General features: G+C 41.0%; 1 protein-coding gene across 1 annotated transcript in view; it reads right to left on the reverse strand.

Moving 5' to 3' along the window:
• LOC124272705 (PDZ domain-containing protein 8-like) overlaps nt 1-16,390 on the reverse strand; it is a 38,711-nt gene extending 22,321 nt beyond the window's left edge. Inside the window, 9 exon segments of the mRNA XM_046707889.1 lie at nt 364-462; nt 1,094-1,170; nt 1,173-1,317; nt 1,676-1,756; nt 2,114-2,290; nt 3,894-3,980; nt 6,823-6,901; nt 10,316-10,434; nt 16,025-16,390. Of these exon segments, the coding sequence (XP_046563845.1) occupies nt 364-462; nt 1,094-1,170; nt 1,173-1,317; nt 1,676-1,756; nt 2,114-2,290; nt 3,894-3,980; nt 6,823-6,901; nt 10,316-10,434; nt 16,025-16,171 (1,011 nt within the window). The 5' untranslated portion in view covers nt 16,172-16,390.
• Nucleotides 16,391-19,362: the final 2,972 nt, after the last annotated feature.

Here is a 19,362-nt window from a genome sequence, read left to right on the forward strand (position 1 = left end):
TATTATGAATCATGTCACATTTCTGTTCCTGACTTAGGTTGTTTGTTGCTTAATGGTTGCAACGATTCATGTTCTCGGTGTACAAGACATCCAGAGTATGTTTTGTTTTATGCCACTTCTAGCAAATTCTCCAGCACAAGGATGGTGGGAATACTGGGTCGTCACACATTGTATTCTTGTTGGAAATCAAACCTGTGCTTTGGTGTGATGAGTGAAGCACTTTAACCACAGGGCTATCCCACCACCCTTACTCCAGGCAAACCAATACAAACAAAAACCAAATGAAATATTTGGTATATCAAAATGAATTGAGACAAACAGGAATGACAAATTTCGGTAAACATTGTCTGCAATGTAACCTACCTCTCTGAATGTCATGCCGATGGACGTAGCAGTGCCCTTAGCGACCTCCACATCATGGGACACCCAGACCCTCTGATGTCGGTTCACAAGCTCCTTCCACTCTAGTTCATCTGGTACACATGGAGAGAGAGATGTTAATGATCATATCAACCCAAACTGGGTTCCACAGATTATATTGCTTGTTTGAGTAGAACTCCAAGGAAATATATTGTATCACCAAGCTTTGAACCCATTGTGACATCATCAGTGACCACGATGCCACAAACAAATGACATCACTCATCTCTGTCCCTCTGAAGCTGGAGCACAGAGTTTGTTACACTCAACACACTGGCTATTACTGTTTACAGACTGGGAAAGTTGGCTGACTGTTGTTGGATCATAAGTAGAATCATGCCTTTGTGTCTTTTGAGATCAAATATATGAACACTCATCTATAAAACCTATACTGATTCATATTTATGTATTGAGTCTTGAAGTCAGAGTCTCGCCACCTTGCATGACCGCTTGATGCGGAATCCAACACAGCTTTGTACAAACACAGGTGTCATGTTTTATTCCTTTGATGTAACGTTCATTCCAAGGTAAGCACATGTAGCGGTACATAGGCGCCATGTTTCCATATCTGAACGAGGCTCTCTATGATGGTCATGTGACCATGTACAGAAAAGCTATAAATAGCATGCATTAAGTTCATAACAACAGGTACAGGTGATACACATTCTGTACACATTACACTTACCAACAGATATTGTACAGTACAGTTTGGCATCTTTCGGTGTTTTAAGTAGTCTTGAGCATTCTATCCGTTAACTCGAAGTCGGCCAACGCTGATATTCTGCCCACTCACACGGAACTCACGTAGTGGACGGGTTAGTGAGGGTTGGAGAAAAAACGGTTTGAAGCGCATCTTGAAGTTAGGAAGGGTGTGCTTCTTTCTAATACTGCGTCTTATCTGTATGGAAGATATAATCAGTAACTTATTTATTTGCAGCATTCTCTTTAAAAACATGGGACCTGACACTGGGCTGAATTATGTTATCAGTTCAGCAACATTACTGGGTAAGCAATGTTTCTGATATATTATTGGATCAGCAACTTTACTGCTTTCTTTGGGAGGTCAGCAACATCCTCAGCAATAATAGATGTTAATAATATCCTTGATGAATCAGTTCAAGATTTGATACAAAAATATGTATGTATAGTGTATAATAACTGAAATAAACAAAGCAAAAAGGGCTATTTTACTTCACTACATGCAACACAAATAAACCTGATAAGCAATTGTGCCTACAAGGCAAAATATGTCTTACTTGATTGATTATGAAGTTTGTTATTTGGGGCAATCCTTTCCCCTCGAACTGGGACTCCACCTCAAACTCCACCTCAGGATCCTGAGAACATGAACATCAAGAACAACATGAATACCTGGTACTCTAAGGTACACCTGGACTGAATACTGATTTAACTTGTATTGCAGAGGTGTTCACCCTATCCCACATCTTCTCCAAATCATCTTCCACAAACACAAAACTCATCTACCTCTCCCTGCAAACATCTCCAACACCCTCCCTCCAACACCTGCTCTCCCCCACTAACATCTCTGATACCCTCCTTTCAAGACCCCTCTCCTTCAACACCCCGACCCTATTATCTCATACAGTGAGTGTAGGGTTTCCGGGTCAGCTGGAGTCTAGCTGGCCCCCTTCAGTTTCTTCACCACCCCCGAACCACGAACCCCACCCCCGTACCTCACAGAAGGAGAAGGACCAGTGAGTGTAGGGTTTCCGAGTCAGCTGGAGTCGAGCTGGCCCCTTCAGTTTCTTCACGACCACAGACAGGTAGGCAGACTTGTTGAACAACAGCAGGATGTCTATTGCCAGCTGGAAGCCCCCTGCATAGTCGATGTCCACACCGAGGTCCAGCTCCTGGAACACACATCTCTGTAACTCAGACCTCGATGTAGCATCTGTGACAGTGGAACAAATCTCTGTAACAGAGAACATCTCAGTAAACTACAACAAGCTCTTGGAACACACATCTCTGTAACTCAGACCTCGATGTAGCATCTGTGACAGTAAACTACAAGAACATCTCAGACAAGCTCTTGGAACACACATCTCTGTAACTCAGACCTCGATGCAGCATCTGTGACAGTAAACTACAAGAACATCTCAGACAAGCTCTTGGAACACACATCTCTGTAACTCAGTAAACTACAAAAGAACATACATGAACAAGCTCTTGGAACACACATCTCTGTAACTCAGACCTCGATGTAGCATCTGTGACAGTAAACTACAAGAACATCTCAGACAAGCTCCTGGAACACACATCTCTGGAACACACATCTGACTGTAACTCAGACCTCGAATGAACACACATCTAGCATCTGTGACAGTAAACTACAAGAACATCATCTCAGACAAGCTCCTGGAACACACATCTCTGTAACTCAGACCTCGATGTAGCATCTGTGACAGTAAACTACAAGAACATCTCAGACAAGCTCCTGGAACACACATCTCTGTAACTCAGACCTCGATGTAGCATCTGTGACAGTAAACTACAAGAACATCTCAGACAAGCTCCTGGAACACACATCTCTGTAACTCAGACCTCGATGCAGCATCTGTGACAGTAAACTACAAGAACATCTGTCAGACAAGCTCCTGGAACACACATCTCTGTAACTCAGACCTGATGCAGCATCTGTGACAGTAAACTACAAGTAAACTACAAGAACATCTCAGACAAGCTCTTGGAACACACATCTCTGTAACTCAGACCTTGATGCAGCATCTGTGACAGTAAACTACAAGAACATCTCAGACAAGCTCCTGGAACACACATCTCTGTAACTCAGACCTCGATGTAGCATCTGTGACAGTAAACTACAAGAACATCTCAGACAAGCTCCTGGAACACACATCTCTGTAACTCAGACCTCGATGTAGCATCTGTGACAGTAAACTACAAGAACATCTCAGACAAGCTCTTGGAACACACATCTCTGTAACTCAGACCTGGATGCAGCATCTGTGACAGTAAACTACAAGAACATCTCAGAGAAGCTCTCCTGTTGACTGCTGAAGGTGTTCAGGAACCATCACGCACAGGCTGGTCTCCCTTGGTTCAAGTATTACGTTTTGCTTCAGCTATTGTTCAATTCAGTCCTCAGTTCAGACAAACAGTATGTTCATATACCAGTCCTAACTTAAAAACACAATTGCTCATTAAATTATGTACCAACTCACCTGTAAACTTTAAATCTTCCCACTTACACAGAAACTCAGAGAGTTGTTGATATCCCAGCCATTATACAAACATGTACAATCCACCTTACACCAGTTATCTCTCACAGAAACCTGTGAGGAAACCCCTGAGGAAACCCCTGAGGATCAGTACACACAACTCTAATTAGGGCTGCCAGAATCCTATCCCTATGGCCTGCATCTGCCGTCATGAAGCTGGATTACTATTAAGAGTGATCACTCAAACATGAGAGTATGATCTGAGTAAAACACATACCTCGGTCCCATCATCGGTGATGGAGACATTCCGAACGCTGACGTTGTTGACGACCGGGAAGTTGTTGCCCAGACTGAAGTTCTGCACCTGCATTGGTCATGTCACATCGTCAAATACATGGCATGGAGTCATGTCACATCGTCAAATACATGGCATGGAGTCATGTCACATCGTCAAATACATGGCATGGAGTCATGTCACATCGTCAAATACATGGCATGGAGTCATGTCACATCGTCAAATACATGGCATGGAGTCATGTCACATCATCAAATACATGGCATGGAGTCATGTCACATCGTCAAATACATGGCATGGAGTCATGTCACATCGTCAAATACATGGCATGGAGTCATGTCACATCGTCAAATACATGGCATGGAGTCATGTCACATCGTCAAATACATGGCATGGAGTCATGTCACATCGTCAAATACATGGCATGGAGTCATGTCACATCGCCAAATACATCAAATACATGGCATGGAGTCATGTCACATCGTCAAATACATGGCATGGAGTCATGTCACATCGTCAAATACATGGCATGGAGTCATGTCACATCGTCAAATACATGGCATGGAGTCATGTCACATCGTCAAATACATGGCATGGAGTCATGTCACATCGATCAAATACATGGCATGGAGTCATGTCACATCGTCAAATACATGGCATGGAGTCATGTCACATCGTCAAATACATGGCATGGAGTCATGTCACATCGTCAAATACATGGCATGGAGTCATGTCACATCGTCAAATACATGGCATGGAGTCATGTCACATCGTCAAATACATGGCATGGAGTCATGTCACATCGTCAAATACATGGCATGGAGTCATGTCACATCGTCAAATACATGGCATGGATGGAGTCATGTCACATCGTCAAATACATGGCATGGAGTCATGTCACATCGTCAAATACATGGCATGGAGTCATGTCACATCGTCAAATACATGGCATGGAGTCATGTCACATCGTCAAATACATGGCATGGAGTCATGTCACATCGTCAAATACATGGCATGGAGTCATGTCACATCGTCAAATACATGGCATGGAGTCATGTCACATCGTCAAATACATGGCATGGAGTCATGTCACATCGTCAAATACATGGCATGGAGTCATGTCACATCGTCAAATACATGGCATGGAGTCATGTCACATCGTCAAATACATGGCATGGAGTCATGTCACATCGTCAAATCAAATACATGGCATGGAGTCATGTCACATCGTCAAATACATGGCATGGAGTCATGTCACATCGTCAAATACATGGCATGGAGTCATGTCACATGGCATGGAGTCATGTCACAAATACATGGCATGGAGTCATGTCACATCATGGAGTCAAATACATGGCATGGAGTCGTCATGGCATCGTCAAATCGCCAAATACATGGCATGGAGTCATGTCACATCGTCAAATACATGGCATGGAGTCATGTCACATCGTCAAATACATGGCATGGAGTCATGTCACATCGTCAAATACATGGCATGGAGTCATGTCACATCGTCAAATACATGGCATGGAGTCATGTCACATCGTCAAATACATGGCATGGAGTCATGTCACATCGTCAAAATACATGGCATGGAGTCATGTCATGTCACATCATGGAGTCATGTCAATCGTCAAATACATGGCATGGAGTCATGTCACATCGTCAAATACATGGCATGGAGTCATGTCACATCGTCAAATACATAGCATGGAGTCATGTCACATCGTCAAATACATGGCATGGAGTCATGTCACATCGTCAAATACATGGCATGGAGTCATGTCACATCGTCAAATACATGGCATGGAGTCATGTCACATCGTCAAATACATGGCATGGAGTCATGTCACATCTCAAATACATGGCATGGAGTCATGTCACATCGTCAAATACATGGCATGGAGTCATGTCACATCGTCAAATACATGGCATGGAGTCATGTCACATCGTCAAATACATGTCACATCGTCAAATACATAGCATGGAGTCATGTCACATCGATCAAATACATATAGCATGGAAATACAAATACATGGCATGGAGTCATGTCACATCACATCGTCAAATACATGGCATGGAGTCATGTCACACACATGGCATGGAGTCATGTCACATCGTCAAATACATGGCATGGAGTCATGTCACATCGTCAAATACATGGCATGGAGTCATGTGACACTGTTACATTAGAAACAGGGGGTCATGTGACACTGTTACATTAGAAACAGGGGGTCATGTGACACTGTTACATTAGTCATGACACTGTTACAGGGGTCATGTGACACTGTTACATTAGAAACAGGGGTCATGTGACACTGTTACATTAGAAACATGGGTCATGTGACACTGTTACATTAGACACTGTTACATTAGAAACAGGGGTCATGTGACACTGCTACATTATAAACAGGGGTCACTGTGAAACACATGTGACACTGTTACATTAGAAACAGGGGGTCATGTGACACTGTTACATTAGAAACAGGGGGTCATGTGACACTGTTACATTAGAAACAGGGGGTCATGTGACACTGTTACATTAGAAACAGGGGTCATGTGACACTGTTACATTAGAAACAGGGGGTCATGTGACACTGTTACATTAGAAACAGGGGGTCATGTGACACTATTACATTAGAAACAGGGGGTCATGTGACACTGTTACATTAGAAACAGGAGGTCATGTGACACTGTTACATGAGAGGCAGGGGGTTTGTGACAACAGGGACAAAGACATGTTAGTTTGTTGGGTTGCCATGGAAACAATGAGATACATGACACTGGGCCACAACAGTTCTGAACCTTTACATCAGTTTAATCAACAAATCAGTATCATCAAGCAGTATTTGCAGATTATGCTTCTTGTTTAGTGGTGACCAGTGTGTGTAAAGACCTAAGAACCACTCACAGTGATCTGGTCGACGAACTTTCCCGACATCGTCTGCAACAGCTCAGCGAACTCCAGGTTCATCTTCTTCATCAGCCACCTGACAAGGGAGATAACTCTGTTGCATTAACTCAATGGCTACTTTAGGTGATTCTCATTAAGTTTATTCTGCCCACATATATTCTGGTATATACAAGTCGTATATCTGGCCCAACCCGTTCCTGCTTTACTCATCAGCATAATCAGAAGTTAACAGCAAGCATCACTAGTGTATATGATTTTCTAGAATTGTCAATAGTTGTGTCACAATATATGGTATATCCCACCACCCAGGTTGTGTCACTATTGTGCAGTATACTCCAGCACTGTTAACAAGTCGTGTCACTAGTATACGATATTTTCCAGCACTGTTAACAAGTTGTGTCACTAATAAATGTTGTTTCCCAGCAATGTTAACAAGTTGTGTCACTAGTAAATGTTGTTTGCCGGCAATGTTAACAAGTTGTGTCACTAGTAAATGTTGTTTGCCAGCAATGTTAAAAAGTCGTGTCACTGGTAAATGTTGTTTCCCAGCAATGTTAACAAGTCGTGTCACTGGTACATGGTATTTTCCAGCAATGTTAACAAGTCGTGTCAATAGTAAATGTTGTTTCCCAGCAATGTTAAACAAGTCGTGTCACTGGTAAATGTTGTTTCCCAGCAAAGTCAACAGGTTGTGTCAGAAGTTATAGTAGTCTCAAGCATTGTTAACAGTCTGTGTCACTAGTCTATATTATCCCCCAGTATTGCTAACAGGTTGTGTCACTAAAGTACTGTCGGAAATAGAAAAAAAACATTTTTAGGCTGTTACTCTGTATCCCTTAAATTGACAAATTAACAAATAGCATATATATCGAAATAACCCATATCGGCCTAACTGGGCATTCAGTGGGATGCGTAATACGATATCCAGAAAAGCATGTTTACTCGTAAACTCGGGCAAAACTTAGACAAAATATGAATAGCTTCTCAAAACAATAGATAGGACTATAGATAGCAATTAGGTCACTCAGCCAGGTATGACGACAGACCGTTGACTCACCTGGCATGAAATGCACATCCTGCCAACAAGCACAAGGGGTCATCTCAATGATATTTTATGTTTTTTTTTCATGTGTGTTGAATATGTCTCATCTATTGATCATAAAGTTTATGTTGAGATATGTAAAAGGGTATGATACCCATGGAAAAGCTTAAATCAGCCATCGTATTAAATGTCTCAAAATATATAGGTGGCATGACCACCCGAAGATCGACAGGACTGGATATGATTTCTAAATTGTTATGACATGCCGTTTGCTTCCCAGTTTTCCCTAAATGATTATCTTATCTCATACCGACCCCAACAACCGTCTGCGACACCCGTCCTGGATTTGCTTTTGAGACGACCCCTCCTACCTGTTTCTTTTTATTGTGATAGTGAGACTCCATGGTAGCTACATCCTTCATAGTTTCAGTATTAAAGTTATTATTTTTTACGTCAGCTATCGTTTATAATGAAGCTAAGTTTAATTTCAAAATGGACATTTGATCAGGGAAATCAGCTGCTTTGTAGACATGAATGAATAGGTTAGAGCACCCTGAGGTGTGCCAAACATGTCAGTATCTTCTCCAGTGACATACAGTGATCTACAGAGAAGTCAACAACTCACAACTCAAAGAAAGAATTCAATGACAGGAAAGTTTTGACACGTCCCCCTTCAGCTGTGACACGTTTGAAGTGTGAGACAAACTGTCCGTCCAATGTTCAAACTGAGCTCAAGCACAATAACCTCACCTCACCTTGCTGTCATTTGTTTATAACATGGAGTATTCATCACCACCAGTTTGATACAGGAAATATTAACCAAGTTACAAATAGTCTTGGAAATATGTTACCATGGCTACTGCAGCACTGATTTGATATATGAGATGTGGGGCAGTGGGGAGTTAGGGTTTAGTCCTCCTGTGTTACTATAGCAACACAGCAGGGTAGATGTAAGTACCTCCGAACTTCCTGTGTGTCACGAAGTTCTTGGAACAGGAAGTGAGTGACGAGGTTGAACCAGAGGCATGGCTCCTTCTGATGAGACAGGTCCTCTCGACTGCATTTCTCCTTCAGACTCTGAATAACATACAAGTAACACAAATGCAGCAATGTACTTAAGAAATACAGTTCGCGAACCACCATGTATAGTTAAAGTCACGAGGGCCGCACGCGTTACTCAATGGTTCAGGAAAGTGTGCTTTATTCCACTATACATGGTGGTAGGCGAACTGTATTTCTTTTCTAAGATACCAAATTTAATACTTTCTAAGGATAATTATGATTACTTTAAGGCAGAAAACAAAACTGGTAGCTGTTCTATTTGATGTGTCTGCCCCCTACGATAAGACGAGCGTTTCCAGAAAAAAAAAATGATAACAGTTTATGGTTTCTGCGTTCAGATTAAAAACTTAGACAAAATATGAATAGCTTGCTCAAAACAATAGATAGGACTATAGATAGCAATTAGGTCACTCAGCCAGGTATGACGACAGACCGTTGACTCACCTGGCATGAAATGCACATCCTGCCAACAAGCACAAGGGGTCATCTCAATGATATTTTATGTTTTTTCATGTGTGTTGAATATGTCTCATCTATTGATCATAAAGTTTATGTTGAGATATGTAAAAGGGTATGATACCCATGGAAAAGCTTAAATCAGCCATCGATTAAATGTCTCAAAATATATAGGTGGCATGACCAACCAAGATCGACAGGACTGGATATGATTTCTAAATTGTTATGACATGCCGTTTGCTTCCCAGGTTTCCCTAAATGATTATCTTATCTCATACCGACCCCAACAACCGTCTGCGACACCCGTCCTGGATTTGCTTTTGAGACGACCCCTCCTACCTGTTTCTTTTTATTGTGATAGTGAGACTCCATGGTAGCTACATCCTTCATAGTTTCAGTATTAAAGTTATTATTTTTTACGTCAGCTATCGTTTATAATGAAGCTAAGTTTAATTTCAAAATGGAAATGGACATTTGATCAGGGAAATCAGCTGCTTTGTAGACATGAATGAATAGGTTAGAGCACCCTGAGGTGTGCCAAACATGTCAGTATCTTCCAGTGACATACAGTGATCTACAGAGAAGTCAACAACTCACAACTCAAAGAAAGAATTCAATGACAGGAAAGTTTTGACACGTCCCCCTTCAGCTGTGACACGTTTGAAGTGTGAGACAAACTGTCCGTCCAATGTTCAAACTGAGCTCAAGCACAATGACCTCACCTCACCTTGCTGTCATTTGTTTATAACATGGAGTATTCATCACCACCAGTTTGATACAGGAAATATTAACCAAGTTACAAATAGTCTTGGAAATATGTTACCATGGCTACTGCAGCACTGATTTGATATGAGATGTGGGGCAGTGGGGAGTTGGGGGGTTTAGTCCTCCTGTGTTACTATAGCAACACAGCAGGGTAGATGTAGGTACCTCCGAACTTCCTGTGTGTCACGAAGTTCTTGGAACAGGAAGTGAGTGACGAGGTTGAACCAGAGGCATGGCTCCTTCTGATGAGACAGGTCCTCTCGACTGCATTTCTCCTTCAGACTCTGAATAACATACAAGTAACACAAATACAGCAATGTACTTAAGAAATACAGTTCGCGAACCACCATGTATAGTTAAAGTACGAGGACGCTTGCACGTTATAATGGTTCAGGGCGAAAGTGTGCTTTATTCCACTATACATGGTGGTAGAGCGAACTGTATTTCTTTTCTAAGATGCCAAATTTAATACTTTCTAAGGATAATTATGATTACTTTAAGGCAGAAAACAAAACTGGCGCGCTGTTCTATTTGATGTGTCTGCCCCCCTACGTTAAGACGAACGTTTCCAGAAAAAAAAAATGATAACAGTTTATGGTTTACGTTCAGATTAAATATTTCTCTAAATGATTTTAAATACATCTGTGATTAAAGTAAACATTATAGGGGAATATGAATGTCGCATTTCTACTACCAACGTAAGTTTAGATCAGTACATCCAAATGAAGCTGAGTAGTCAAGCGACATTCCACGATTGCATTGTGGGAATGTAAACATTGCGAACGTTACCGTGTCGCTGAAAACTTGTGTGGAATTGAGACATTTTAACCGTCGTAAAACATAAATGTAATGTTTCCACCAGTGATGTTAGCTGCGTGAAGCAACTGCAAACCAAGAAACGGGATGCAACGGAGTAGTTTATTGTAGGAGGCTGTACGAGGTGATGACAACTGACATGCATCGTGACGTCGCTTACATTGTGATGTAATGCAAAAAGTGCACATTATTGTCTGATAAAGTACTGTCGGCGCCTTTGATCTTTCACCAAAGCATCTTAGAAGTACCGCACACAACTATACGAACAACCTCCATCCTCTCCACCATGATTTATCTAAGCAACATTACCTGAAGCTTGTGGCACGCAAATGAATAAAAATGCACTTTTTGTGCAAAACAAATTTGTGCTTTCAAGTTCTTATTGAGTTAGTTATTTCAATACAGAGGTAATACACTCATAGAAATGAATAAGGGAATACATAAAGTGCAAGTGTTCCTTTATTTATTTCCAGAATTTCACTCACAGTGCAATACATACCTTGTGAAGAAACCTGAAAAAAAATAAAGGAACACTTGTATTTTCATGTGTTCCCCTATTTGTTTCCATGAGTACATATGAACGATGATGTAATAACACAGGCTTTTTTCTGTGGTAAGCCTGATATAAAAATTACCAGCAAAATCATGTCCCCTCATATCATGTTGTGTAGTCATAGTTACCATGGCTGCACAGTATTACCAGTATCCATGTATACTACAATAAGCTTTACAAACCATACATATTGCACTATGTTTTCTGACAACCAGCATATTGGGTAATAAAAATGTATGCATTAAAATTTACACAGACTTTTATTCACATCTGATGTTTAAGTTCATAATTTATTGGCAAACCGGCATACTTTAATCTATAAAGTGTATTAAGAGGTAATCGAATACCTAACTATGCAACCTTATTTTGAGACTGCTGTTATCACAAACATAACATTTCTTTTTAGGGCCTTAGCATGTAGAAAATAGCATCTGCATGTACAGTCAGTGTAACTCACTGTCAAACACTTCCCGATATATCGCAATACACATCACAATATGCGTACAGAATCACACAGAATCGGGATATACAGCAATACAGTTTACTTGCCGATACACAGCAATTACTGAGTAATAATAATTACGACAGCCTTTGTCACATGTTGACATCACAACCATGTTTTCTGATGCCAAACATGTCCAGTCTCCAAGGATCATGTGGTTACACACAAAATCTGTCAGATGACACACATTTCTGGCAAATATTCATCTGACAGATATTAAATGAAAGAAATGAGACATGTTAGTTAGTTATTTGCTGTATTTAACGTCGCACGCACAACTAAGGTATTTCAACGATGGGGTAGTACACTTATTAAGAAATGACGTGGTACAAAAAATAGAAATTTTGAAAGTGTTACTACCCCAAAACTTTAAAAAAAAAAGAAGAATATTAAGGGAATTCTAAATGGGAGGCCGAATTAGAAAGATAAAAAATATGAAATAGGTAAAGAGTAAAAGAGATTTGGAATTTAATATAGATGTAGTATAATAAATGGTTATTGTTATTGTTTAAAAACATATTTATTAAGTAGTAGTTATTTGCTTTATTTAACGACGCACGCACAACTAAGGTATTTCGGCAATGGGGTAGTACACTTATTAAGAATTGAGGGGGAACAAAAACTAGAACACAATATATTAAGTGAATAATGATGAACATATAAAAGGTTAAAAGATGAAGGTGATGAGACATGATCCAGGAGACTGTTTATAAAATGTTTGATGTGGACGGATGACTTTGACACCAATAACCAGCCAGGTGAGAAGCTGCTACCTGACAATCAGCTGCTGGTGATGACACACCTGCCCCTCACCTGGAGCCAACCAGAATTATTATATCCAGGAGCAGGTGAAGTCTATTGTGTTCTAATTGCCACTAAATGTGGGGTAAAGGAGTCAATTGAGATCACACGTCACACATGGCTGGCTGACCATGTTAACATAACTCTTCACACCAGACCACAGACGTGTACTCAGCTGTCACTGGGCTCTATGTTGGAGCAGTGTGCGACATAGTTTCCAAATTTTGCTAGCCAGTCGGGCTAGCTATGCCTGAAAGTTACTAGCCCACAAAATAATTCACCAGCTCGAAATATAAATGCATGACACAGGTTTCATCATTAAGCTGCTAATATGATGAACATTTTTATCAGGCCATAACCTTGCATGATTTAAAAGTGTGTTATAAAGTGATATATTTACGAAATGACCCCATGAAAATTCACTAGCCAGTCGGGCCAGTGACTGGAGATTTACTGGCCTGACTGGATTTTCACTAGCCACGGGCTAGCGGGCCAGTGGATATTTCGGACACTGGTTGGAAGGGGTGTCAATGAATTCTGGCTCAGCAAGTGGATCAAGCTGGTAGTAGTCTGCTGTACAGGCTCCCACTCAATCCTCACTTGAAGAGTATGGAGACTGGAGAAACACTTCAGTTCCCGGGACCATTGTGGATGTTAATCATTTCACTGATTTATCTAGATCTGCTCACAGGCCAATGATAGCAAAATTTTCCTCTGAATTTACAATAAAAAATAAACAGTTTTGTTACAAAATTACCTTTGACCTTCCAAGATGTTTCGTGTTCCAAATTATCAGTTGTGGTTAACTAGAAGATTGCTCATGAGGCGTAAAACAGAACTTATTAACTCCCAAATTCTTTTACTCAAGATTAACTAAAGCTTAATATTCCTTTAATCATCATAAATCAAACTGCTGATTGCTTGTCAGCTATGCCTTAGTTATGTGAGTGAGAGAGTGAGCGAGTTGGGTTTTACGCCACTTTTAGTGATATTCCAGCAATATCATGGCAGGGGACACCAGAAATGAGCTTCACACATTGTACCCACGTGGGAAATGAACCTGGGTCTTCGGCGATGACGAGTGAACGCTTTAACCACTGGGCTACCCCACCGCTCCCTTAGTTACGTGTGTTTATTAAATTATGTATCATGACACATAGTAATACTAATAGAGTAATTAAAATAACTAGTACACTATGAATGTGATGTCACATTAATGAATTCAAACTACTGCTTCCTACGCCTACTGTTGACCAAACGAGGAAACTGAGGGTGTGGAAAAATACATCAGGATACCAGTAACCTATTTTTATGAAACAATACAATACACGATGCACAATTATTCTATATCGATGCAAGACGACACACTTGCTACTTGCTTAACAACACCCCCAGTGTTTTGTCAGTTGCAAGATGAATTGTAATCAGCGTTTCATTTTTACTAGAAAAACAGATGATACTGAACATACATCTACCATTAGCTCTTCCTTTAGAACCTGCTCAGAAATATTTAGTAAAAATGTTTTCACACAATCTGATGTAAATGTGTGAATGATCATACATATTGCATCATGAATTATGTATCGTGATACTGTAGTTGCTGTATTGTTTCACCCCTACCATGCCTACTGTACAGAGTTTGTTTAATTCACTAGTTCTCTGTGGCCACTTCATACAAGGCAGACATATCTAGGTTATCTGAGCGGATGACAAGTGAGAGAACACACCAATTTAGCATGAATTTATACAAATCAGCAATCACATTCAACAGAAACATCACTTGACCAATCAGTGAATTGGTGTGATCATTATGATCATGACCATTTTTTCCTATGAAAATGTGACTTTCAACTAACTAACATGGGTCCCAAATCTTGCAGTTTGTGAACAACTATAGCCACCGTCTTGCATCCTCAAAATGAAAAGCATCACATAGTGTGCTTTCAAAACAAAATCTTTCTGCAAAGTAGCAGTTGCCATGGTTACAGTGTGCTATGTTAGTGAGTGAGATTGGTTTAACACCACTTTAAGCTTGGGCTTTAAGCCTGAGTTTAGCAGTGTACAACAGATGCTGGCTCGACAGATGTCAACTGTACATCTGCTGCTACTGTTACATTATGGTTAGGTAGGAAAGGAGGTCACTCTGGTCAGGGGTCTTTTATTAATTAATTAGCTTACCAATGAAACTGAAACTGTCAGTGAACACTTAACAGTCTTATCATGCCACGTCACATCAAGATCAATGTCACTAATTGTCATCATGGAATGAAAATTCCCAAATATATCTCAAATATATGTTACGTCTGCCACATATTGTACTTGTCAGTGGTGTACACAAAGTACATGATCTACACTACCAGTTGTCTGACCACCATTTTTGTGGAAGCCACAGTGGCTGTGCGGCCTAGATCTCTAGATCGACTTTGTGTGCTGTCGATAAGGTGAGTGACTGAGAGTGTGGGTTCAAATCCTGGATGGGATTCAACCAAAGAAAAAGTACTAGAATCTGTCCTTTACTGAAAAAAGTGTAATCCCAAATAAAACATATGTCACATAATGTGTTTTAGTTCAGGAAAACCAACCCATGACAAGTATTCAAACAAATAAAATACAACAAAGAGGCCTTATGTAGGCAACCTAGGTTAGCATGTACACAGATGTTTCCATGAACACTGTTATATAGTGCTTCATACATTCAACTCTCAGAGACAAATAACCATGGTAACACAGTACAATTCTATATCAATAACTGATAATCACATCAACAATAATGTTCATCATTGTGTCTTGGAGATGAAAGCATGAGTCATGTATACTGCCATTAATATTATTACTCAGAATCAGATTTTACTTTGGTTTTTAGTGCTTTTCACTGCTTGATTGTATTTGAAAGTATTCATCAGAATCTGTGAGTGCAACATCTGTTGACCATTACAAGGAAAGTGTCTTCTCTCCACGTATGAGTAGTTCCATTAGGATCTGTCACCTACATCATGTACATATTGAGATGGTCGATCTGCCGTAAATGACACTCAAATAACAGTAAACTTGCACTTAAACACAGCAGGACGTATTGAGTTATAAAAGCAATAACCATATTTCTGACGACCAAAATCAATCGCTCGTCAACAGCAAAATATCGGTAACAGCTGATGTATATCTGTGTTATCGAATCTCCGTATACGATCGACCAGCCACTTACTTGGGGAATCTGAACTTTAGGGAACTGTTCCTTGACCGGTGGGGGCAAGGAGGGCAGCTGACCAAGCTTGCTCTTCACCCACAGAAATTGTAGAACCAGGGTCAGCGCTACCCCCAACAGCAACGACAGTACAGCAACCTCCAGCATATTTCAATCTTGCCGTTGGTCTCCGCCTGTCAATGATTCAAGCTGGCGAATGTCACTCGCCCTGCCTGGTCGATGGATCGCATCTCAGCTCTCAATACTGTTGCCATTACTTGGATTGGTTTCATTGACAAACGGATCTGGGTGGATTTCAAGAAAACCACACCATAAGTCCCGTATTGACACTCATTTCAAGATCAAAACAAACCCCATTCATATGTACGGCGCCATCTTGATTTTGATAGAAAATGGGAGTTACCTCCCTTAAAGCACCTGTTACTTGAGTTGAGTTGGTGGCAAATATGAAATATTTCTTTATCGTGACAAAGAAAGTTTATTCTAGTTGTATGGATTTACATTGCTGTATCAGTTTTCGAGTAAATGGGACTTTCAGTAATAATAGATGGGCATTTCAATTTTGAAGACAAAGAACTACTGATTCTCTAGTGTGTGTCTTACCAGAACATGACTGAGAAGCTATGGGCTGAAGCTGTCCTACAGAACTTTAGTGCATTATTGCTCTCCCTCCAGCCGACAGCTGCGATGGGGTCCTACAATCAAGAAGGCTAATGTCCCTGTATCTGTGAAAAACGTTCAGAATGGAACGGAATAAAACTGCAATAATGTTTACACCTACCATGTTACATTTACAAGAGCCTCATACTTGTTAGCTAATGCCCAGCTAACTCTTCATTTTATTTGTTTGTTTGCTGTTTAACGCGACAGTCAGTAATGTTCCAGCTATATGACGGCGATCTGTAAATAATCGAGTCTGGATCCCACCGTCCAGTATTTGTCATCATGAGAATCGACCTTTGCAATACAACACATGTAAATCATTGAAACGCTGGTATGACACTTATCAGACATGTCCAAATATTGGATAAATAGCTTACTTGCATTTGGTACACGTAAAAGTTTTGTCCATTATGACGTTATCAAGAACACAAATAGAGATTTGTTGGTAAGAAGAGTGTTCACTGGTTTATCTTTCGAATTTCAAGAGCTACTTCAGTGGTGAATGTTTTCATCTACATCGATTTCAGGTCGATTTCCTGCTGACAGAGAAATGTGAACGCATTATAAATGTATATATTTTATACGAGTCAGCCATTTTCCCATCAGCCGACTCGACCCCGCTCTTCACACCTACCTGTTGCCACGCTCTACACATCCATGTTGAGAAGCAGCCACCAAGTATAGACTGTACATAATGCTGTAGGATATTTGAAATCTAATGTGGGTGTGGCGGAGATGTTTAAGTGTCTGACACGGATATACAGTCGTCCCTGACAACTGCTTCTTCAGATTTATTATTGACATTGAAAGTAACGCCACTTGAGTGTAATCAGAATGATATTGATTCATGAACATTGCTAGGAAAGTTAGCTTTAGGAGGCTGGGAGCTGGTGGAAGTAGAAGATCGGCATGACCGACGCATGGGATAGTGTGGTGTCACAGCTGGAAACAGAAACATCCACTCGGCCTCAAATGTTGTTTTGTTTAAAAGAAAATTGACGGACGTGTGACTGACTGTGTGAGTGAGTTTGTTTTACGCCGCTTTTAGCAATATTCCAGCAACATCACGGTCGGGGACACCAGAAATGGGCTTCACACATCTTACCCATGTGGGGATTCGAACCCGGGTCTTCGGCATGGCGAGCCAACGCTTTAACCACTAGGCTACCCCACCGCCCCGACGGACGTGTGAGATTAATACAGCTAGTGATCATTATATCATTGTGACACCATGTTAATTTTCATTATTTTTGGATTGCAAAACAATGGTATATATTTCCTGTTCGACTTGCATTCGAAGTTTCCAGTTGCCTGGGTTCCTGGTGGGATACTCGTGAAGGTCCGGGTTAGAATATTGATCTTCAGCAACCCACGCTTGTCGTGAGAGGCGACTAAACGGGGTCGGGTTGTCAGGCTCGCTGACTTGGTTGACACATGTCATAGCATCACAGCTGCGTAGATTGATGCTCATGCTATTGATCACTGGATTGTCTGGTCCAGACTCGATTATTTACAGACCGCCGTCATATAGCTTGAATATTGCTGAGTGTGGCGGTAAAGAAACCAACCAACCAACCAACCTACCAACCAACCAAAGCTCGTGGTCATGTCTGCACTGTTGCACAGCCATCTTGTTCAACTTTCACAAACTTAAGTTTGCAGTAATGACATGGAACAATGTCAGTGTATTGATATGTTAATTCGAAAAGAATGGGCAGCTTCACAACAGAGTTGACGGAAAATCCGCAGGAAAAAACAAACAATTAAATAATACTCACAACCGGACGTTCCGCCTTCGTATTATCTGTTGTTCGTGATTAGATCGCGGGCTTTGCACAGATTGAATAAGCCATTTTCAATAGTCTGGTTTCACAATCCGCTTTAAACATGGAGTTGAGGTCTCCGTAAAGGAGGTCGCCCTTGCATCACTGCATGCGTCAATGTAATGGTCAAATATATTTGAGCCTATAATATTATGTATGTTTGTCCACAAGTAAGCTTTTAATCATTTGGTACCATATGATGTTTTTTGTATATCTCTCCAACCGGTCAGAGTGTTGCGTCGGTTGACCCGCCGTCTATTCTTAGATTTAGATTAAGAAAAGCCAGGGTTAGCTTTCAGAACACAATGCGAATTGTGAATACACCCACCAGTTAAATTCTGAAATTGACTTTTGCTATTAAGGATTATAACAGATTTTTTCCATGCAGCATGTCGGGCGCTGTGTGACTGCAGTGTGTGTTGTTTGACGCCGCGCGGTGGGAGTCTGTAAACAGCCGAGAAGCATCTCGAGCAGATATTATTAACAACGATACCTCGTGGTAGGTTAACTACATCCGTTTGGTCGACTCAGTGTGAGGCAAGTCAGCCAGCCTGACCACCAGATCTGTTTGGTCGAGTCACTGTGAGGCAAGTCAGCCAGCCTGCCCACCAGATCTGTTTGGTCGACTCACCGTGAGGCAAGTCAGCCAGCCTGACCACCAGATCTGTTTGGTCGACTCACTGTGAGGCAAGTCAGCCAGCCTGACCACCAGATCTGTTTGGTCGACTCACTGTGAGGCAAGTCCACCAGCCCGACCACCAGATCTGTTTGGTCGACTCACTGTGAGGCAAGTCCACCAGCCCGACCACCAGATCTGTTTGGTCGACTCACTGTGATGCAAGTCCACCAGCC

The sequence above is a fragment of the Haliotis rubra genome, unplaced genomic scaffold, assembly GCF_003918875.1.
Source record: "Haliotis rubra isolate DU_JTF1 unplaced genomic scaffold, ASM391887v1 Scf172, whole genome shotgun sequence".
Lineage (NCBI taxonomy): Eukaryota > Metazoa > Mollusca > Gastropoda > Lepetellida > Haliotidae > Haliotis > Haliotis rubra.